The sequence below is a fragment of the Nerophis ophidion genome, linkage group LG28 (genome assembly GCF_033978795.1).
Source record: "Nerophis ophidion isolate RoL-2023_Sa linkage group LG28, RoL_Noph_v1.0, whole genome shotgun sequence".
Taxonomy (NCBI): domain Eukaryota; kingdom Metazoa; phylum Chordata; class Actinopteri; order Syngnathiformes; family Syngnathidae; genus Nerophis; species Nerophis ophidion.
In genome coordinates, this window is record NC_084638.1 from 35331474 (window position 1) to 35355674 (window position 24201).

A 24201-nucleotide genomic window follows, 5' to 3' on the forward strand; every position below is an offset into this window, starting at 1 on the left:
GTTCTACATGATCCTGTTATATCTCACATTCTATATTGTGTTCTACATGATCCTGTTATATCTCACATTCTATATTGTGTTCTACATTATCCTGTTATATCTCACATTCTATATTGTGTTCTACATGATCCTGTTATATCTCACATTCTATATTGTGTTCTACATTATCCTGTTATATCTCACATTCTATATTGTGTTCTACATGATCCTGTTACATCTCACATTCTATATTGTGTTCTACATCATCCTCTTATATCTCATATTTTATATTGTGTTCTACATGATCCTGTTATATCTCATATTCTAGATTGTGTTCTACATTATCCTGTTATATCTCACATTCTATATTGTGTTCTACATGATCCTGTTATATCTCACATTCTATATTGTGTTCTACATGATCCTGTTATATCTCACGATCTATATTGTGTTCTACATTGTCCTGTTATATCTCACATTCTATATTGTGTTCTACATGATCCTGTTATATCTCACGATCTATATTGTGTTCTACATGATCCTGTTATATCTCACATTCTATATTGTGTTCTACATGATCCTGTTATATCTCACATTCTAGATTGTGTTCTACATGATCCTGTTATATCTCACATTCTATATTGTGTTCTACATGACCCTGTTATATCACACATTCTATATTGTGTTCTACATGATCCTGTTATAGCTCACATTCTATATTGTGTTCTACATTATCCTGTTATATCTCACATTCTATATTGTGTTCTACATGATCCTGTTATATCTCACATTCTATATTGTGTTCTACATGATCCTGTTATATCTCACAATCTATATTGTGTTCTACATTATCCTGTTATATCTCACATTCTATATTGTGTTATACATGATCCTGTTATACCTCACATTCTAGATTGTGTTCTACATGATCCTGTTATATCTCACATTCTATATTGTGGTCTACATGATCCTGTTATATCTCACATTCTAGATTGTGTTCTACATGATCCTGTTATATCTCACATTCTATATTGTGTTCTAAATGACCCTGTTATATCTCATATTCTATATTGTGTTCTACATTATCCTGTTATAGCTCACATTCTATATTGTGTTCTACATTATCCTGTTATATCTCACATTCTATATTGTGTTCTACATTATCCTGTTATATCTCACATTCTATATTGTGTTCTACATGATCCTGTTATATCTCACATTCTATATTGTGTTCTACATTATCCTGTTATATCTCACATTCTATATTGTGTTCTACATGATCCTGTTATATCTCACATTCTATATTGTGTTCTACATTATCCTGTTATATCTCGCATTCTATATTGTGTTCTACATGATCCTGTTATATCTCACATTCTATATTGTGTTCTACATGATCCTGTTATATCTCACATTCTATATTGTGTTCTACATTATCCTGTTATATCTCACATTCTATATTGTGTTCTACATGATCCTGTTATATCTCACATTCTATATTGTGTTCTACATGATCCTGTTATAGCTCACATTCTATATTGTGTTCTACATGATCCTGTTATATCTCACATTCTATATTGTGTTCTACATGATCCTGTTATATCTCACATTCTATATTGTGTTCTACATTATCCTGTTATATCTCGCATTCTATATTGTGTTCTACATGATCCTGTTATATCTCACATTCTATATTGTGTTCTACATTATCCTGTTATATCTCACATTCTATATTGTGTTCTACATGATCCTGTTATATCTCACATTCTATATTGTGTATTACACTACCCTGTTATATCTCACATTCTATATTGTGTTCTACATGATCCTGTTATATCTCATATTTTATATTGTGTTCTACATGATCCTGTTATATCTCATATTTTATATTGTGTTCTACATCATCCTCTTATATCTCACATTTTATATTGTGTTCTACATGATCCTGTTATATCTCATATTCTAGATTGTGTTCTACATGATCCTGTTATATCTCACATTCTATATTGTGTTCTACATGATCCTGTTATATCTCACATTCTATATTGTGTTCTACATGATCCTGTTATATCTCACATTCTATATTGTGTTCTACATGATCCTGTTATATCTCACATTCTATATTGTGTTCTACATGATCCTGTTATACCTCACATTCTAGATTGTGTTCTACATGATCCTGTTATATCTCACATTCTATATTGTGTTCTACATGATCCTGTTATATCTCACAATCTATATTGTGTTCTACATTATCCTGTTATATCTCACATTCTATATTGTGTTCTCACATGATCCTGTTATACCTCACATTCTAGATTGTGTTCTACATGATCCTGTTATATCTCACATTCTATATTGTGTTCTACATGATCCTGTTATATCTCACATTCTATATTGTGTTCTACATGATCCTGTTATATCTCATATTCTATATTGTGTTCTACATGATCCTGTTATATCTCATATTCTAGATTGTGTTCTACATGATCCTGTTATATCTCATATTCTAGATTGTGTTCTACATGATCCTGTTATATCTCACATTCTATATTGTGTTCTACATGATCCTGTTATATCTCACATTCTATATTGTGTTCTACATGATCCTGTTATATCTCACATTCTATATTGTGTTCTACATGATCCTGTTATATCTCACATTCTATATTGTGTTCTACATGATCCTGTTATATCTCACATTCTATAAAGTGTATTACACTACCCTGTTATATCTCGCATTCTATATTGTGTTCTACATGATCCTGTTATATCTCATATTCTATATTGTGTTCTACATGATCCTGTTATATCTCATATTCTATATTGTGTTCTACATGATCCTGTTATATCTCATATTCTAGATTGTGTTCTACATGATCCTGTTATATCTCATATTCTAGATTGTGTTCTACATGATCCTGTTATATCTCACATTCTATATTGTGTTCTACATGATCCTGTTATATCTCACATTCTATATTGTGTTCTACATGATCCTGTTATATCTCACATTCTATATTGTGTTCTACATGATCCTGTTATATCTCACATTCTATATTGTGTTCTACATTGTCCTGTTATATCTCACATTCTATATTGTGTTCTACATGATCCTGTTATATCTCACATTCTAGATTGAGTTCTACATGATCCTGTTATATCTCACATTCTAGATTGTGTTCTACATGATCCTGTTATATCTCACATTCTAGATTGTGTTCTACATGATCCTGTTATATCTCACATTCTATATTGTGTTCTACATGACCCTGTTATATCTCACATTCTATATTGTGTCCTACATGATCCTGTTATAGCTCACATTCTATATTGTGTTCTACATGATCCTGTTATATCTCACATTCTATATTGTGTTCTACATGATCCTGTTATATCTCACATTCTATATTGTGTTCTACATGATCCTGTTATATCTCACATTCTATATTGTGTTCTACATGATCCTGTTATATCTCACATTCTATATTGTGTTCTACATGATCCTGTTATATCTCACATTCTATATTGTGTATTACACTACCCTGTTATATCTCGCATTCTATATTGTGTTCTACATGATCCTGTTATATCTCACATCCTATATTGTGTTCTACATTATCCTGTTATATCTCACATTCTATATTGTGTTCTACATGATCCTGTTATATCTCACATTCTATATTGTGTTCTACATTATCCTGTTATATCTCACATTCTATATTGTGTTCTACATTATCCTGTTATATCTCGCATTCTGTATTGTGTTCTACATGATCCTGTTATATCTCACATTCTATATTGTGTTCTACATGATCCTGTTATATCTCACATTCTATATTGTGTTCTAAATTATCCTGTTATATCTCACATTCTATATTGTGTTCTACATGACCCTGTTATATCTCACATTCTATATTGTGTTCTACATGATCCTGTTATATCTCACATCCTATATTGTGTTCTACATGATCCTGTTATATCTCACATTCTATATTGTGTTCTACATGATCCTGTTATATCTCACAATCTATATTGTGTTCTACATTATCCTGTTATATCTCACATTCTATATTGTGTTCTCACATGATCCTGTTATACCTCACATTCTAGATTGTGTTCTACATGATCCTGTTATATCTCACATTCTATATTGTGTTCTACATGATCCTGTTATATCTCACATTCTATATTGTGTTCTACATGATCCTGTTATATCTCACATTCTATATTGTGTTCTACATTATCCTGTTATATCTCACATTCTATATTGTGTTCTACATGATCCTGTTATATCTCACATTCTATATTGTGTTCTACATTATCCTGTTATATCTCACATTCTATATTGTGTTCTACATGATCCTGTTACATCTCACATTCTATATTGTGTTCTACATCATCCTCTTATATCTCATATTTTATATTGTGTTCTACATGATCCTGTTATATCTCATATTCTAGATTGTGTTCTACATTATCCTGTTATATCTCACATTCTATATTGTGTTCTACATGATCCTGTTATATCTCACATTCTATATTGTGTTCTACATGATCCTGTTATATCTCACGATCTATATTGTGTTCTACATTGTCCTGTTATATCTCACATTCTATATTGTGTTCTACATGATCCTGTTATATCTCACGATCTATATTGTGTTCTACATGATCCTGTTATATCTCACATTCTATATTGTGTTCTACATGATCCTGTTATATCTCACATTCTAGATTGTGTTCTACATGATCCTGTTATATCTCACATTCTATATTGTGTTCTACATGACCCTGTTATATCACACATTCTATATTGTGTTCTACATGATCCTGTTATAGCTCACATTCTATATTGTGTTCTACATTATCCTGTTATATCTCACATTCTATATTGTGTTCTACATGATCCTGTTATATCTCACATTCTATATTGTGTTCTACATGATCCTGTTATATCTCACAATCTATATTGTGTTCTACATTATCCTGTTATATCTCACATTCTATATTGTGTTATACATGATCCTGTTATACCTCACATTCTAGATTGTGTTCTACATGATCCTGTTATATCTCACATTCTATATTGTGGTCTACATGATCCTGTTATATCTCACATTCTAGATTGTGTTCTACATGATCCTGTTATATCTCACATTCTATATTGTGTTCTAAATGACCCTGTTATATCTCACATTCTATATTGTGTTCTACATTATCCTGTTATAGCTCACATTCTATATTGTGTTCTACATTATCCTGTTATATCTCACATTCTATATTGTGTTCTACATTATCCTGTTATATCTCACATTCTATATTGTGTTCTACATGATCCTGTTATATCTCACATTCTATATTGTGTTCTACATTATCCTGTTATATCTCACATTCTATATTGTGTTCTACATGATCCTGTTATATCTCACATTCTATATTGTGTTCTACATTATCCTGTTATATCTCGCATTCTATATTGTGTTCTACATGATCCTGTTATATCTCACATTCTATATTGTGTTCTACATGATCCTGTTATATCTCACATTCTATATTGTGTTCTACATTATCCTGTTATATCTCACATTCTATATTGTGTTCTACATGATCCTGTTATATCTCACATTCTATATTGTGTTCTACATGATCCTGTTATAGCTCACATTCTATATTGTGTTCTACATGATCCTGTTATATCTCACATTCTATATTGTGTTCTACATGATCCTGTTATATCTCACATTCTATATTGTGTTCTACATTATCCTGTTATATCTCGCATTCTATATTGTGTTCTACATGATCCTGTTATATCTCACATTCTATATTGTGTTCTACATTATCCTGTTATATCTCACATTCTATATTGTGTTCTACATGATCCTGTTATATCTCACATTCTATATTGTGTATTACACTACCCTGTTATATCTCACATTCTATATTGTGTTCTACATGATCCTGTTATATCTCATATTTTATATTGTGTTCTACATGATCCTGTTATATCTCATATTTTATATTGTGTTCTACATCATCCTCTTATATCTCACATTTTATATTGTGTTCTACATGATCCTGTTATATCTCATATTCTAGATTGTGTTCTACATGATCCTGTTATATCTCACATTCTATATTGTGTTCTACATGATCCTGTTATATCTCACATTCTATATTGTGTTCTACATGATCCTGTTATATCTCACATTCTATATTGTGTTCTACATGATCCTGTTATATCTCACATTCTATATTGTGTTCTACATGATCCTGTTATACCTCACATTCTAGATTGTGTTCTACATGATCCTGTTATATCTCACATTCTATATTGTGTTCTACATGATCCTGTTATATCTCACATTCTAGATTGTGTTCTACATGATCCTGTTATATCTCACATTCTATATTGTGTTCTAAATGACCCTGTTATATCTCACATTCTATATTGTGTTCTACATGATCCTGTTATAGCTCACATTCTATATTGTGTTCTACATTATCCTGTTATATCTCATATTCTATATTATGTTCTACATGATCCTGTTATATCTCACATTCTATATTGTGTTCTACATTATCCTGTTATATCTCACATTCTATATTGTGTTCTACATGATCCTGTTATATCTCACATTCTATATTGTGTTCTACATTATCCTGTTATATCTCACATTCTATATTGTGTTCTACATGATCCTGTTATATCTCACATTCTATATTGTGTTCTACATTATCCTGTTATATCTCACATTCTACATTGTGTTCTACATTATCCTGTTATATCTCACATTCTATAAAGTGTATTACACTACCCTGTTATATCTCGCATTCTATATTGTGTTCTACATGATCCTGTTATATCTCACATTCTATATTGTGTTCTACATTATCCTGTTATATCTCACATTCTATATTGTGTTCTACATGATCCTGTTATATCTCACATTCTATATTGTGTTCTACATGATCCTGTTATATCTCACATTCTATATTGTGTTCTACATTATACTGTTATATCTCACATTCTATATTGTGTTCTACATGATCCTGTTATATCTCACAATCTATATTGTGTTCTACATTATCATGTTATATCTCACATTCTAGATTGTGTTCTACATGATCCTGTTATATCTCACATTCTAGATTGTGTTCTACATGATCCTGTTATATCTCACATTCTATATTGTGTTCTAAATGACCCTGTTATATCTCACATTCTATATTGTGTTCTACATGATCCTGTTATAGCTCACATTCTATATTGTGTTCTACATTATCCTGTTATATCTCACATTCTATATTGTGTTCTACATTATCCTGTTATATCTCACATTCTATATTGTGTTCTACATTATCCTGTTATATCTCACATTCTATATTGTGTTCTACATGATCCTGTTATATCTCACATTCTATATTGTGTTCTACATTATCCTGTTATATCTCACATTCTATATTGTGTTCTACATGATCCTGTTATATCTCACATTCTATATTGTGTTCTACATTATCCTGTTATATCTCACATTCTATATTGTGTTCTACATGATCCTGTTATATCTCACATTCTATAAAGTGTATTACACTACCCTGTTATATCTCGCATTCTATATTGTGTTCTACATGATCCTGTTATATCTCACATTCTAGATTGTATTCTACATGATCCTGTTATATCGCACATTCTATATTGTGTTCTAAATGACCCTGTTATATCTCACATTCTATATTGTGTTCTACATGATCCTGTTATAGCTCACATTCTATATTGTGTTCTACATGATCCTGTTATATCTCACATTCTATATTGTGTTCTACATTATCCTGTTATATCTCACATTCTATATTGTGTTCTACATGATCCTGTTATATCTCACATTCTATATTGTGTTCTACATTATCCTGTTATATCTCACATTCTATATTGTGTTCTACATGATCCTGTTATATCTCACATTCTATATTGTGTTCTACATTATCCTGTTATATCTCACATTCTATATTGTGTTCTACATGATCCTGTTATATCTCACATTCTATATTGTGTTCTACATTATCCTGTTATATCTCACATTCTATATTGTGTTCTACATGATCCTGCTATATCTCACATTCTATAAAGTGTATTACACTACCCTGTTATATCTCGCATTCTATATTGTGTTGTACACGATCCTGTTATATCTCACATTCTAGATTGTGTTCTACATGATCCTCTTATATCTCACATTTTATATTGTGTTCTACATGATCCTGTTACATCTCACATTCTAATTGTGTTCTACATTATCTTGTTATATCTCACATTCTATATTTTGCTCTACATGACCCTGTTATATCTCACATTCTATATTGTGTTCTACATGATCCTGTTATATCTCACATTCTATATTGTGTTCTACATGATTCTGTTATAGCTCACATTCTATATTGTGTTCTACATGATCCTGTTATATCTCACATTCTAGATTGTGTTTTGTCCTAAAAGTTACTTAATTCATTAGGAAAATAACCCAAAAGAAAACACATTTTTATGCATATATAAATGTATTCAGTTGTAAACAAGGACTCCCCTGTCAAGCGGAGGGCGTTACCCCCCGCCCACCAACGATGGAAGAATATATAATCATAATCATAATAATAATAAAGTAGGTACCATGACAGAGATATGCAGGATGCGCAGCTCCTCCTTGGCAGAAGTGTTGTGAGGATCCTCAGTAGGTTGTAGAGGGTGGACACTTCCATCCTGGTGGTGGATGTGGAAGAGCAGAGTTCCGTTCTCCAACCACTGTTGTCTCCACCGCACCAGGGGGATGTCTTCTGAGTTCCCGGAGATCTCTGTGGGGAGCAACCAACAACCAGTCATTAGTGATTATTGATTATTAATCCAGGGGATGTCTTCTGAGTTCCCTGAGATCTTATAAGCTATTGTGCTCGAGCTGTACTTTCTCTACCTCTACCTGTGCAATGATCCAACAATCACAAAGCCCCCAGCACATTCCGTCACGTATTGTGCGTACTGGAGCTGCTTTGCATGATAAATGTGACCACTCCTTTTAGAGGCGGCCTCAGTGATGTTGACTGGGGAACTCCTGAATAAATAGAGGAGTATGGGAGCTGTACCTTAGAGCGTAGGGCGAGACTGTGACTAAGTGTGCAGCTCCATGCGTTCTCCTCATGGGCTAAATTGAACTCTGTATCTCCATGATTCCTTGCTTCTTGTCTGTTTAATAGATGTCATCGGTGTTTGAACCTGACAAATATGATGTTATATATAATAAAAGACATAGTATATGATATAATATATATATAATAGGACATAGAACATGATGTAATATATATATATATTAAAGGATATAGTATATGATATAATATATATATTAAAGAACATAGTATATGAAGTAATATATATATATATATATATATATACATACATACAGTGGGGCAAAAAAGTATTTAGTCAGCCAGCGATTGTGCAAGTTCTCCCACTTAAAATGATGACAGAGGTCTGTCATTTTCATCATAGGTACACTTCAACTGTGAGAGACAGAATGTGAAAAGAATTCCAGGAATTCACATTGTAGGAATTTTAAAGAATTTATTTGTAAATGATGGTGGAAAATAAGTATTTGGTCAACCATTCAAAGCTCTCACTGATGGAAGGAGGTTTTGGCTCCAAATCTCACGATACATGGCCCCATTCATTCTTTCCTTAACACGGATCAATCGTCCTGTCCACATAGCAGAAAAACAGCCCCAAAGCATGATGTTTCCACCCCCATGCTTCACAGTAGGTATGGTGTTCTTGGGATGCAACTCAGTATTCTTCTTCCTCCAAACACGACCAGTTGAGTTTATACCAAAAAGTTCTGTTTTGGTTTCATCTGACCACATGACATTCTCCCAATCCTCTGCTGTATCCTCCATGTGCTCTCTGGCAAACTTCAGACGGGCCTGGACATGCACTGGCTTAAGCAGGGGGACACATCTGGCACTGCAGGATTTGATTCCCTCTCGGTGTAGTGTGTTACTGATGGTAACCTTTGTTACTTTGGTCCCAGCTCTCTGCAGGTCATTCACCAGGTCCCCTCGTGTGGTTCTGGGATTTTTGCTCACCGTCTCATGATCATTTTGACCCCACAGGATTTGATCTTGCGTGGAGCCCCAGATCGAGGGAGATTATCAGTGGTCTTGTATGTCTTCCATTTTCTGATAATTGCTCCCACAGTTGCTTTTTTCCCACCAAGCTGCTTGCCTATTGTAGATACATTCTTCCTAGTCTGGTGCAGGTCTAGAATTCTTTTCCTGGTGTCCTTCGACAGCTCTTTGGTCTTGGCCATAGTGGAGTTTGAAGTCTGGCTCTTTGAGGCTGTGGACAGGTGTCTTTTATACAGATAACGACTTCAAACAGGTGCCATCAATACAGGTAACGAGTGGAGGACAGAAGAGCTTCTTAAAGAAGGTCTGTGAGAGCCAGAGATCTTCCTTGTTTGAAGTGACCAAATACTTATTTTCCACCATCATTTACAAATAAATTCTTTAAAATTCCTACAATGTGAATTCCTGGATTTTTTTTCCCCATTCTGTCTCTCACAGTTGAAGTGTACCTATGATGAAAATGACAGACCTCTGTCATCATTTGAAGTGGGAGAACTTGCACAATCGCTGGCTGACTAAATACTTTTTTCGCCCACTGTATTATAGGACAAAGTATATGATGTAATAATAAGCGTGACTGAGGAGCAACTTGGATGTTGTCAGTTTAGGTAAAGAAGAAGAATTAGAGAAGGTAGAAGAGGAGAGATGTGATGATCACGTGTGTCCACACTTTAGAGAAGAAGAAGACTGCAAGCAGGAAGATGGCAGTAAGAGTTATTTATGGGAACAGATGTAGTATTTTATGGTCAGTGCTTGAGGACATGGTGGTTAACGTGCGGATGATTCCTGCACACCTCCTGGGACCTTCCTCTTTTATGGATGTTGTCCTTCATCACTTTGATGTAAATATGGATGTTGTACATCATCTGGACAACACTTTGATGTAACTATGGATGTCGTCCTTCATCACTTTGATGTAAATATGGATGTTGTCCATCATCTGGACAACACTTTGATGTAACTATGGATGTCGTCCTTCATCATCTGGACAACACTTTGATGTAACTATGGATGTCGTCCTTCATCTTCTGGACAACACTTTGATGTAACTATGGATATCGTCCTTCATCATCTGGACAACACTTTGATGTAACTATGGATGTCGTCCTTCATCTTCTGGACAACACTTTGATGTAACTATGGATGTCGTCCTTCATCATCTGGACAACACTTTGATGTAACTATGGAAATCGTCCATCATCTGGACAACACTTTGATCTAACTATGGATGTCGTCCTTCATCATCTGGACAACACTTTGATGTAACTATGGATGTCGTCCTTCATCATCTGGACAACACTTTGATGTAACTATGGATGTCGTCCTTCATCTTCTGGACAACACTTTGATGTAACTATGGATATCGTCCATCATCTGGACAACACTTTGATCTAACTATGGATGTCGTCCTTCATCATCTGGACAACACTTTGATGTAACTATGGATGTCGTCCTTCATCATCTGGACAACACTTTGATGTAACTATGGATGTCGTCCTTCATCTTCTGGACAACACTTTGATGTAACTATGGATATCGTCCTTCATCATCTGGACAACACTTTGATGTAACTATGGATGTCGTCCTTCATCTTCTGGACAACACTTTGATGTAACTATGGATGTCGTCCTTCATCATCTGGACAACACTTTGATCTAACTATGGATGTCGTCCTTCATCGTCTGGACAACACTTTGATGTAACTATGGATGTCGTCCATCATCTGGACAACACTTTGATGTAACTATGGATGTCGTCCTTCATCGTCTGGACAACACTTTGATGTCATAAACATGTATTATGTATATGATAAACATGTATCATGCATGTAACAAACATGTTACATGCACTTAAGATGTGACTTTAAGGTTTTACTACTTACGTATAAAATACTACACGGCCTAGCTCCAGCCTATCTTGCCGATTGTATTGTACCATATGTCCCGGCAAGAAATCTGCCTTCAAAAGACTCCGGCTTATTAGTGATTCCTAGAGCCCAAAAAAAGTCTGCGGGCTATAGAGCGTTTTCCGTTCGGGCTCCAGTACTCTGGAATGCCCTCCCGGTAACAGTTCGAGATGCCACCTCAGTAGAAGCATTTAAGTCTCACCTTAGAACTCATCTGTATACTCTAGCCTTTAAATAGACTCCCTTTTTAGACCAGTTGATCTGCCGCTTCTTTTCTTTTTTCTCCTATGTCCCCCCCCCCCCTTATGGAAGGGGTCCGGTCCGATGACCATGGATGAAGTACTGGCTGTCCAGAGTCGAGACCCAGGATGGACCGCTCGTCGGGACCCAGGATGGACCGCTCGCCTGTGTATCGGTTGGGGACATCTCTACACTGCTTATCCGCCTCCGCTTGAGATGGTTTCCTGTGGACGGGACTCTCGCTGCTGTCTTGGATCCGCTTGAACTGAACTCTCGCGGCTGTCTTGGAGCCACTATGGATTGAACTTTCACAGTATCATGTTAGACCCGCTCCACATCCATTGCTTTCGGTCCCCTGGAGGGGGGGGTTGCCCACATCTGAGGTCCTCTCCAAGGTTTCTCATAGTCAGCATTGTCACTGGCGTCCCACTGGATGTGAATTCTCCCTGCCCACTGGGTGTGAGTTTTCTTTGCCCTTTTGTGGGTTCTTCCGAGGATGTTGTAGTCGTAATGATTTGTGCAGTCCTTTGAGACATTTGTGATTTGGGGCTATATAAATAAACATTGATTGATTGATTGATGTATCATGCATGTGATAAACATACATCATGTATGTAACAAACATGGATCAGGAGCTACTCAAAAAATGGATTGATTGATAATGAATACTTAGGCCTACTATGCTGCTGTATTCTCATGCTGTGTTACTTGGAGTAAAAAGCTCTGATGAAGAACTTTTAAAAACATGCAGGCAACATGGCCAATCATGCAAAAGTGACGGTGAGTTCCTATTGGTTGAGCACCGGGCTGTCCTATGAAGTCGTGATTGGCAGGCTTGTCCCTGACAGTTTGGCCATGTTTTAGTTTTTCCTCTGCTTTTGTCTTTGTTTCCTGTCAGCGCTCTTATTTTGTCCGTTTCCTGTTTGTCTCCCTGAGTGCTGTGTCTCCCCAGCTGTGGCTGATTGGCACCTGGCCACACCTGGTGCCAATCAGCCAGATACTATTTAAGGCTGCCTTCCCCTCAAGTCAGTGCTGGATTATTGTGGTGTCGATGTCACCACTTGCTTTGTCTACTTCTGTCCACTCTGCTCATGCCATAGTTCCGTCGTGTCACAATAAGTGTTTTTGTTCTTAGCCAAGTTTGTTATCCGCCTCATGCGCGCCTTTTGTTGGTAGCCTTTTGGTTTGTTCTTATTTTAGTTTTTGATGATGTAATGTTTTCTTACGCAATGCCTGCCTCCTTCTCTGCATCTTGGGGTTCGTCAACAACACCCTCTGACAGTGATTCCTCAACGTGCTAAATGACCACGAAGACTGAACAGGACCAAAGATGTTTTTGGGCTGTGGAAGGTGAAAGGTCACATGCCAAAGCATGCAGAGTGATGTAGAGGAGCAGTATCATTTTATGATGAAAGTTTCCCCGCGGATACGGAAGAATAAAATGTTTAAAGCTGCAATAATGACATTTTCACAGCCAGTGTGATGGGGGTTAGTAAGACCCTGTTCTGTCGCCTGGCTCCTGTCAGACACGGACCAGGGATTCAAACTTTTTACAGCCGCTTTGATAAGACCATGTTCTATCTGCAGGGATTCAAACATCTCACAGGCAGCTTGATAAGACCATGTTCTATCTGCAGGGATTCAAACCTTTTACAGGCAGCTGGATAAGACCATGTTCTATCTGCAGGGATTCAAGGCTGTCTGGCAGCAAATTGAAGGTGATTTTCCATAAGTGCTGCAATATTCCAAGTGCGGCGCGATAGTCATCATAATAAACGGAGCAGGAACAAGCCGTGCTCTCCACGGACGTCCATCAGCTCTTCTGTGTTTCATCTTCCTCACGCCGACTTTGTGTCTCCCCTTCTAACTTGCTTTCACTTTCACTTTCACAAACCCTGCCTGCTGGCGCTGACGTTTACACGACTTGGAAGATGTCGGCTCTTCATGCATAATTAAATCATGCAAACAACCTTCGCCTGATTGGATTCACAACTAATGTTGACCCGACATCCCCCCTGCAGCTTTTGACTGTTTTCTTAGATAAATGTACGCTTTAGAGAAAGCAGCTTTTGTGGGTAAACCTCGGGGTCTGATTGAAAACTCTTTTTAAAGAGGAACTGCAGTTTTTGGGGAATTTAATCGTAAGATAAAAATATGTTTTACTTTATTTATGCATTCTAGTTTGTAATAACCGAGTTTTTCTTGGTAGCTAGCCATGCTGCTAATGAGAGTCAGCCAGTGTGTCTCTAAATCCCTCTAAAAAAACATCCAAAAAGTGCCAACAATACTTCATTTACATGTGGTGACCTGAATATTAGTAAGTGTTAGCGAGATTGTTATTATACATCGTTCCAAAGTACTGCAGACCACAACAACGTTCCAAAGTACTGCAGACCACAACAATGTTCCAAAGTACTGCGGACCAAAACAATGTTCCAAAGTACTGCAGACCACAACAATGTTCCAAAGTACTGCGGACTAAAACAATATTCCAAAGTACTGCAGACCACAACAATGTTCCAAAGTACTGCAGACCACAACAATGTTCCAAAGTACTGCAGACCACAACAATATTCCAAAGTACTGCAGACCACAACAATGTTCCAAAGTACTGCAGACCACAACAATGTTCCAAAGTACTGCAGACCACAACGATGTTCCAAAGTACTGTAGACCACAACAATGTTCCAAAGTACTGTAGACCACAACAATGTTCCAAAGTACTGCAGACCACAACATTGATCCGAAGTACTGCAGACCACAACAATGTTCCAAAGTACAGCAGACCACAACGATGTTGCAAAGTACTGCAGACCACAACAATGTTCCAAAGTACTGTAGACTACAACTACGTTTCAAAGTACTGCAGACCACAACAACTTTCCAAAGTACTGCAAACCACAACAATGTTCCAAAGTACTGCAGACCACAACATTGATCCGAAGTACTGCAGACCACAACAATGTTCCAAAGTACAGCAGACCGCAACGATGTTGCAAAGTACTGCAGACCACAACAATGTTCCAAAGTACTGTAGACTACAACTACTTTTCAAAGTACTGTAGACCACAACAACTTTCCAAAGTACTGCAAACCACAACAATGTTCCAAAGTACTGCAGACCAAAACAATGTTCCAAAGTACTGCAGACCACAACAATGTTCCAAAGTACTGTAGACCACAACAATGTTCCAAAGTACTGCAGACCACAACATTGATCCAAAGTACTGCAGACCACAACAATGTTCCAAAGTACAGCAGACCACAACAATGTTGCAAAGTACTGCAGACCACAACAATGTTCCAAAGTACTGTAGACCACAACAATGTTCCAAAGTACTGCAGACCACAACAATGTTCCAAAGTACAGCAGACCACAACGATGTTGCAAAGTACTGCAGACCACAACAATGTTCCGAAGTACTGTAGACTACAACTACGTTTCAAAGTACTGCAGACCACAACAACTTTCCAAAGTACTGCAAACCACAACAATGTTCCAAAGTACTGCAGACCACAACATTGATCCGAAGTACTGCAGACCACAACAATGTTCCAAAGTACTGCAGACCACAACAATGTTCCAAAGTACTGCAGACCACAACGATGTTCCAAAGTACTGTAGACCACAACAATGTTCCAAAGTACTGTAGACCACAACAATGTTCCAAAGTACTGCAGACCACAACATTGATCCGAAGTACTGCAGACCAAAACAATGTTCCAAAGTACAGCACACCACAACGATGTTGCAAAGTACTGCAGACCACAACAATGTTCCAAAGTACTGTGGACTACAACTACGTTTCAAAGTACTGCAAACCACAACAATGTTCCAAAGTACTGCAGACCAAAACAATGTTCCAAAGTACTTCAGACCACAACAATGTTCCAAAGTACAGCAGACCACAACGATGTTGCGAAGTACTGCAGACCACAACAATGTTCCAAAGTACTGTAGACCACAACGATGTTGCAAAGTACTGCAGACCACAACAATGTTCCAAAGTACTGTAGACCACAACAATGTTCCAAAGTACTGCAGACCACAACGATGTTCCAAAGTACTACAGACCACAACAATGTTCCAAAGTACTGCAGACCACAACAAAGTTCTAAAATACTGTAGACCACAACAATGTTCCAAAGTACTGCAGACCACAACAATGTTCCAAAGTACTGCAGACCACAACGATGTTTCAAAGTACTGCAGACCACAACAACGTTCCAAAGTACTGCAGACCACAGAAACGTTCCAAAGTACTGCAGACAACAACAACGTTCAAAAGTACTGCAGACCCCAACAATGTTCCAAAGTACTGCAGACAACAACAACGTTCGAAAGTACTGCAGACCACAACAATGTTCCAAAGTACTGCAGACCACAACAATGTTCCAAAGTACTGCAGACCACAACAATGTTCCAAAGTACTGTAGACCACAACAATGTTCCAAAGTACTGCAGACCACAACGATGTTCCAAAGTACTACAGACCACAACAATGTTCCAAAGTACTGCAGACCACAACAAAGTTCCAAAATACTGTAGACCACAACAATGTTCCAAAGTACTGCAGACCACAACAATGTTCCAAAGTACTGCAGACCACAACAATGTTCCAAAGTACTGCAGACCCCAACAATGTTCCAAAGTACTGCAGACCACAATGATGTTTCAAAGTACTGCAGACCACAACAACGTTCCAAAGTACTGCAGACCACAGAAACGTTCCAAAGTACTGCAGACAACAACAACCTTCGAAAGTACTGCAGACCACAACAATGTTCCAAAGTACTGCAGACAACAACAACGTTCGAAAGTACTGCAGACCACAACAATGTTCCAAAGTACTGCAGACAACAACAACGTTCGAAAGTACTGCAGACCACAACAATGTTCCAAAGTACTGCAGACCACAACAATGTTCCAAAGTACTGCAGACCCTAACAATGTTCCAAAGTACTGCAGACCACAACAATGTTCCAAAGTACTGCAGACCACAACAATGTTCCAAAGTACTGCAGACCCCACCAATGTTCCAAAGTACTGCAGACCCCACCAATGTTCCAAAGTACTGCAGACCACAACGATGTTCCAAAGTACTACAGACCACAACAATGTTCCAAAGTACTGCAGACCCCAACAATGTACTGCAGATTTCAAGCTAAGGTTGTAGTGTTGACGGTAAAAGTGCGTCTTTCATTTCTTTTTGGTCAAATGTTGTGGTTCTTCTTGACAAGGTTGCAGAACGTAGGAACTTGGGTGTTGCTTAGAACTAAACCGTGACCTGCCAGCTTCAACGTGAGCTAAGGTTTTTGACGGTTGAATTATTCTTGTTGGCACATTTTCACTTCCTGGTGGTCCTCACCTGCCTGGAGAGTCCTCAACTTGATTAGGTGAGGGCAGACCTGAGTTGTGCTTTTCCTAGTTTGCTGTGTTGTATCCAAAAAGTGAAGAACTGCTGCAGTTGTCAGGAGATCTTCGATCTTCAAAGACTACGAAAGAGTTTGCTGTGTTGCGTCCACAAAGTGAAGAACCTGCTGCAGTTGTCAGGAGATCTTCGATCTTCAAAGACTACGAAAGAGTTTGCTGTGTTGCGTCCACAAAGTGAAGAACCTGCTGCAGTTGTCAGGAGATCTTCGTTCTTCAAAGACTAGGAAAGAGCTGCCGCACATGTGGTCTGCCCAAGGAGACGCAATCATCAGAGGCAAGTCGGAAGACTCAAAAACGGAAGAGGACTTGAAAGGTGAATATTCTAACAATTTAAAAGAAGTCCCGGAGGCTTGGGTAGACCTTGGAGAGAAAGTTAAGGCTACAATACTTTCGAAGGCCATCTGGACTCCCTGGAAACGCTGACATTGGAACAGAGTTTGCTGGCAAAAACCTTGCAATGCTGAGTGGAAAACACACAACTTGATGTAGTCCTTGTCCACACAACATGGAGTCCCTGAAGCAGACACACTAACAAGAACTGGACTTGCACTCCGCATGAGTCCTCACAGTCCAAAAGGAAAAAACCCACTTGTGCACTTTGGACCGCTATGAAATATTAGTGTGGCTGTGTACCTCTCACCTTTGAAGCGATACGGTACCAATTGCTGGTGCCTGGGGAGTCGTACTGATAATCAAAGGTATCATTTTGTTGTTTGTGTGCTAATAAATGATCTCTGTTAAAGAACATGTAGCATTTAACCCTGAGTTATATTTACACTTGCAAACATCTTACATTTCAGCTTGTTTTCGTAGTCAGGATGTAGTCTTTGCCATTAATCTTTAGTTGAGTCCCACAAAGTATTTATACTGCAAGTATTGTCCTCATTACACGCCGGCTGGGTGTACGTTTCATTCACACACTTGGAGCTGTTGAGATCGCCATGCAAAATCGCTAATGCTAATCAGTAGCATGTACTTGGCATATCTAAATAAGTTAGCATTGAGCGAGGGGAGCCTTCATGCTTTCACGGCGTGAAAAATGACAACATGAATTAGAGGACATGTGGCATCATGTGGAGTGTGGCGGAGGCAGTCAGACAAATTGGAACTTGAATTTCAACACAAAAGCGCCACGTAGCATGGAGGTGAGCACAATGAGAGATAGGCGGCGTGAAACAAACACCAAACAATGGAGCAGCAACTAAGACAGGTGAGGCAGGAAGCTAATCAGCTAACTAGCAAGCAGAAGAGGTAACGAAGAGAGGAAAGGTGTCAGGTTCAAACACTGATGACATCTATGAAACAGACAAGAAGCAAGGAATCATGCAGGGACAGAGTTCAATTTGGCTCAATGAGGAGAGACGTGTTGTGCTGTACACTCAGTTAAAGTTCCAACCTACGCCCTAAGGCACAGCCCATGTGCTCCTCTATTTATTCGGGAGGTCCCTGGTTAATTCTCCGATGTAACCAGTATACAAATGTAACTCATTTGAATACTCTAGCCTTTAAATACACCCCCTCTTTTAAACCAGTTGATCTGCCGTTTCCTTTCTGTTCTACACCCCTCTCCTTTGTGGATGGGGCGGGGGGCACAGGTTCGGGTGTCACTGATGAAGCGCTGACTGTCCAAAGTCGGGAGCCGGAGTGGACCGTTCGTCTGTGCATCAGACTGGACTGTCTCACTATTATGTTATAGCCACTTTGGACTGGACTCTCACTATTATGTTATAGCCCCTTTTGGACTGGACTCTCACACTATTATGTTAGATCCACTATGGACTGGACTCTCACACTATTATGTTAGATCCACTATGGACTGGACTCTCACTATTATGTTATAGCCCCTTTGGACTGGACTCTCACACTATTATGTTAGATCCACTATGGACTGGACTCTCACACTATTATGTTAGATCCACTAGGGACTGGACTTTCACACTATTATGTTAGATCCACTATGGACTGGACTCTCACACTATTATATTAGATCCACTATGGACTGGACTCTCACACTATTATGTTAGATTCACTATGGACTGGACTCTCACACTATTATGTTAGATCCACTATGGACTGGACTCTCACACTATTATGTTAGATACACAATGGACAGCAGTCCTAGTTAGACACAATATATGATTATACAGAAATGTAAATGTGCTGACACTCGTGATATCACTCTGTCTCTGCTTTGTCTGCGTCACCGCACTCGATGTTCGCCCTTGGCAGTCGCAGGACGGGTCTGGACACAAACACTGTCCCTTTGCACAGATAGAAAAGTACAACTTGAGCACAATTGATAATAACTATAGCAACGGCCTTTAAGCCTAACAGTTGAGTGATAACTTACAGATAACTATTCTAACAAAAAGGGCAATGAGAACATAACACAACATTCAAGTCGGGATAATACAACGTCAACACAAACACAATCTAACAAATCACAACAGGAAGTCCACTACAAATGAGCTTGTTTGCCCGCCAAGTGCTTGCCAAGTTGCTGAGTTCCCGTCAGGAGCAACAAAGGTACCCGTTGGAATGTCAATCAGTACTTTTAGTACCCACGGAATTGGGTCAGTAGCTATAAAAAGTAGCCGCTCGGTACCCATCCCCGGTGGTAAAAGTAGACCGAGTACAAAAGGTGGAATCAGCAAGACTGAGCACAGAAGAAAGTCCTGGAATAAATCCACTGAAAGGAAACAAGATGTTGTTTTTGAAAGTGTTCCAAGACGGCAGAAAAAAGGAAAGAAACGTGACTGAAGGCTGAAGTGCTGTGACTGATTGTGAGCGCTAATCCGGCTGGAGATGCTAACAACACATGCTAGCGTTAGCATGACAGGCACACACAAATAACACCCACGCTGGTCTTGGAGAGACAAAACACAGAAATCTGCGTCTATGTGGCTTGACAACATCAAAGGTGTTCCATTGTGGCGGCGGCGGCAAGAAGAAGAAGAAGAAGATGGAAACATGCTCCCTGATAAATGCCAACAAATACTTCATGATTTCCCTCCTGGACAGATGACTTTCATCCCGGCACGGAACAATCATGCAAATACGGCCCGGGTTTTTCTATTATTGCTTACTTACACTTTCACTTTCACATTCCAGACTGCGGCGGAACAATTTTCCATTGCAGCCAGCAAACTAAACTCCACCATTCTTCTGCTTCATTGACTTAGTCGTCTGCAGCCTCTTTCAAATAGTACTTCACTTCAGGGAGGACGACTGCATTTGACTATTGATATTCAAATGTATCGTCTTTGAAAGCGTACTTGATTTCAGGGAGGACAACTGTATTTAGGGACCGATGTCCCTTTGGGACAGAGGACCCTATTAAATTTCTAAGGTTTGATTATTATTAGGGACCGATGTCCCTTTGGGACAGAGGACCCTATTGAATTTCTAAGGTTTGATTATTGTTATTTATTATTTATTATTATTATTATACCGCCGCCACTATGAGCTTTAATTTGACCCTCTTAACATGCTTCAAAACTCACCAAATTTGACACACACACATCAGGACTAGCGAAAATTGCCATCTAAACAAAAACCAAACCCCAAAACTCAAAATTGCACACTAGCGCCCCCTAAGGAGAAAATACAGACAAAACTGTCTCTAACTTCCAGTAGGAATGTCGTAGAAACATGAAACAAAAACCACTACGTAGGTCTCAGTTAGAACTATATTTCATACACTGACAACCCCCGGCTAAAATTAAGAAGGAGTTTGCTATTGCCACTTCAATACAAAAGTTGGCTAAAAAATGTCGCTTTTTTTCAAACATTATCTCCTCTGAGGCCGTTTGTCGTTTCGGCTTCAAATAAACACAGAAGAGACATTGAACCCATCTGATTAAAAGTTGATGAAAGAGTTTTAATTACTACCTCGGTTTGGATTTTATGAGCCCGCAAAGAACCGGTGCGCTTGTGCTGGAGCACTGCTGCTGTCACAAAACGGCGGCTTCCTGCTCAGACAAAACTGCTTCTAACTCACTGTAGGACTGTCATACAGACATAAACCAAAAACCTCAATTTAGGTCTCACTGAGACCTATATTTAATACACTGACCACCCGCACTTAAAATCAACAGGAAGTTTGCTATTCCCACTACAATACAACAGCAGCATTCCTTTCACAATGCATTAGTCTCAAAATGGCGGCATCAGGGCATCCTTATAAAATGCCCAAGCCACTTTACAACTGTTATTACTATGAGACTGATGTATAACACATAGAATAGAATAGAATAAAATAGAATAGATCTTTATTGTCATTGTACATTTGTACAACGAAATTGTATACAACTTTTTCTCTGCGTAATAATCCATCCATCCATCTTCTACCGCTTATCTGGGCTTGGGTCACGGGGGCAGCAGCTAAAGTCCCGTCCATCGCTGCTCACAGCTTTAATTTACTTTTGATATTTAAATATCAATAAAGCTGAAAAGAACTATTGTCTGCAAGTTTAGTGGCGGGAAGTCACAGCTGTGCTCTAAAGGGTGAACGCGTGATTTACAGACGCTACTTTGGAATTATGTCCACCAGACAGAAACAGAGGAAGTGACTTTTCACGAATGAAAGAGTGAAATCAAGTGAATAGGAAGAGGCAACCTCTCACAGCAAACAACAAGCTACTGCCACAACGACATGGGAGCAACCAACAACTCATCCGTGATTGAAAAGACAAGAACCTGTTTGTGCACGAGGAGACTTCAGCCATGGAAGCATATTGCATCTATTTATTAACACAATCCAGTGAAAATATTTAACAGTCCGGCAAGAGCTAACAAACACACCCGAGCTAATGTTGCTCTGTATGGCACATGTCACACTTAGCAAGCTTTTAAAAGGTACACACTCTGCTTTCATGAAACCTCTTTCTCTATTTGATTTTGCTTTTTTGTTTTTCTAAATAACGCATTCACGACTTCTTGTTCAGTAAATCTGTTACTAACTCAGTCACTCTCTTGGCAAACCCGATCATATTCACAAATGATCATGAGCTCATCTTCAAATGTGATTAAGTGAACATATTGACTATGTGACGTATACAAATGTGACCAAGTGACCATGTTGAAATGGGATCATGTGACCAGCAGCGATCGCTGGCCTTTCCAACCCAGTGAGTGGCGAGGATGTTCCCAACTGAGACAATCAGGAGCACTAATTAGTGTGCATGATCAGCCTGCTTATCAAGCAGCATGAGGATGAAGATGTGACAATGAGTCAATGTTTAATTGACAGTGAAATATGAACGTGTGAGTGAGTGAGGAGACATGATGACACACAACATCAAAATATGAAATCATAATTCAAACTAAAGTGACATGTGCGAGTTGAAAAGTGATGAATAATAATGATAGATCAATGATATTCTAAAGTGATGAATAATGATGTTAGATCAATGATATTCTAAAGTGATGCATGATGATGTTAGATCAAGGATATTCTAAAGTGATGAATAATGATGTTAAATCAAAGATATTTGGGTAAAAAGAAGAAGAATGTGCATTAAAATCAGACGCGTGACGAGGATTTAGTGAAACGTTGCTAACACCAACTTCTTGTGCTTTAACTGCAGGCTTCCTGATCCTAATTGCTTGTTTGCGTGTCCACTTCCTGTTGGCTTTATGAAAAGTTCATCTGCACTAATTAATTCTTTCCTGAGGAGGAATGTTGGTGCGTGGATTGAAGCAGTGTGTAGACTGTGTCATGTTATTCGCGCTATGTGGGGACCCTCAAGTGTCATCTTCTGTCATGTTATCCGTGCTATGTGGGGACCCTCAAGTGTCATCTTCTGTCATGTTATTCGCGCTATGTGGGGACCTCTGTGTGTCTTCTTCTGTCATGTTATTCGCGCTATGTGGGGACCCTCAAGTGTCATCTTCTGTCATGTTATTCGCGCTATGTGGGGACCCTCAAGTGTCATCTTCTGTCATGTTATTCGCGCTATGTGGGGACCCTCAAGTGTCATCTTCTGTCATGTTATTCGCGCTATGTGGGGACCCCTGTGTGTCTTCTTCTGTCATGTTATTAGTGCTATGTGGGGACCCTCAAGTGTCTGCTTCTGTCATATTATTCGCGCTATGTGGGGACCCTCGTGTGTCTTCTTCAGTCATGTTATTCGCACTATGTGGGGACCCTCGTGTGTCTTCTGTCATGTTATTAGTGCTATGTGGGGACCCTCAAGTGTCTGCTTCTGTCATGTTATTCGCGCTATGTGGGGACCCCTGTGTGTCTTCTTCTGTCATGTTATTCGCGCTATGTGGGGACCCTCAAGTGTCATCTTCTGTTATATTATTCGCGCTATGTGGGGACCCTCGTGTGTCTTCTTCAGTCATGTTATTCGCACTATGTGGGGACCCTCGTGTGTCTTCTTCTGTCATGTTATTAGTGCTATGTGGGGACCCTTGAGTGTCTGCTTCTGTCATGTTATTCGCGCTATGTGGGGACCCCTGTGTGTCT

At 38.5% G+C, this 24201-nt stretch overlaps 1 protein-coding gene across 7 annotated transcripts in view; it reads right to left on the reverse strand.

Annotated features, from left to right (window-relative positions):
* LOC133545078 (astrotactin-1-like) overlaps positions 1-24201 on the reverse strand; it is a 204152-nt gene that overhangs the window by 160735 nt on the left and 19216 nt on the right. For all 7 annotated transcript variants that reach the window (XM_061890395.1, XM_061890392.1, XM_061890394.1 and 4 more), the window contains exon 2: positions 8648-8829. In XM_061890395.1, coding sequence (XP_061746379.1) covers positions 8648-8829 — 182 coding nt within the window. The remainder of the gene's footprint in view (positions 1-8647; positions 8830-24201) is intronic.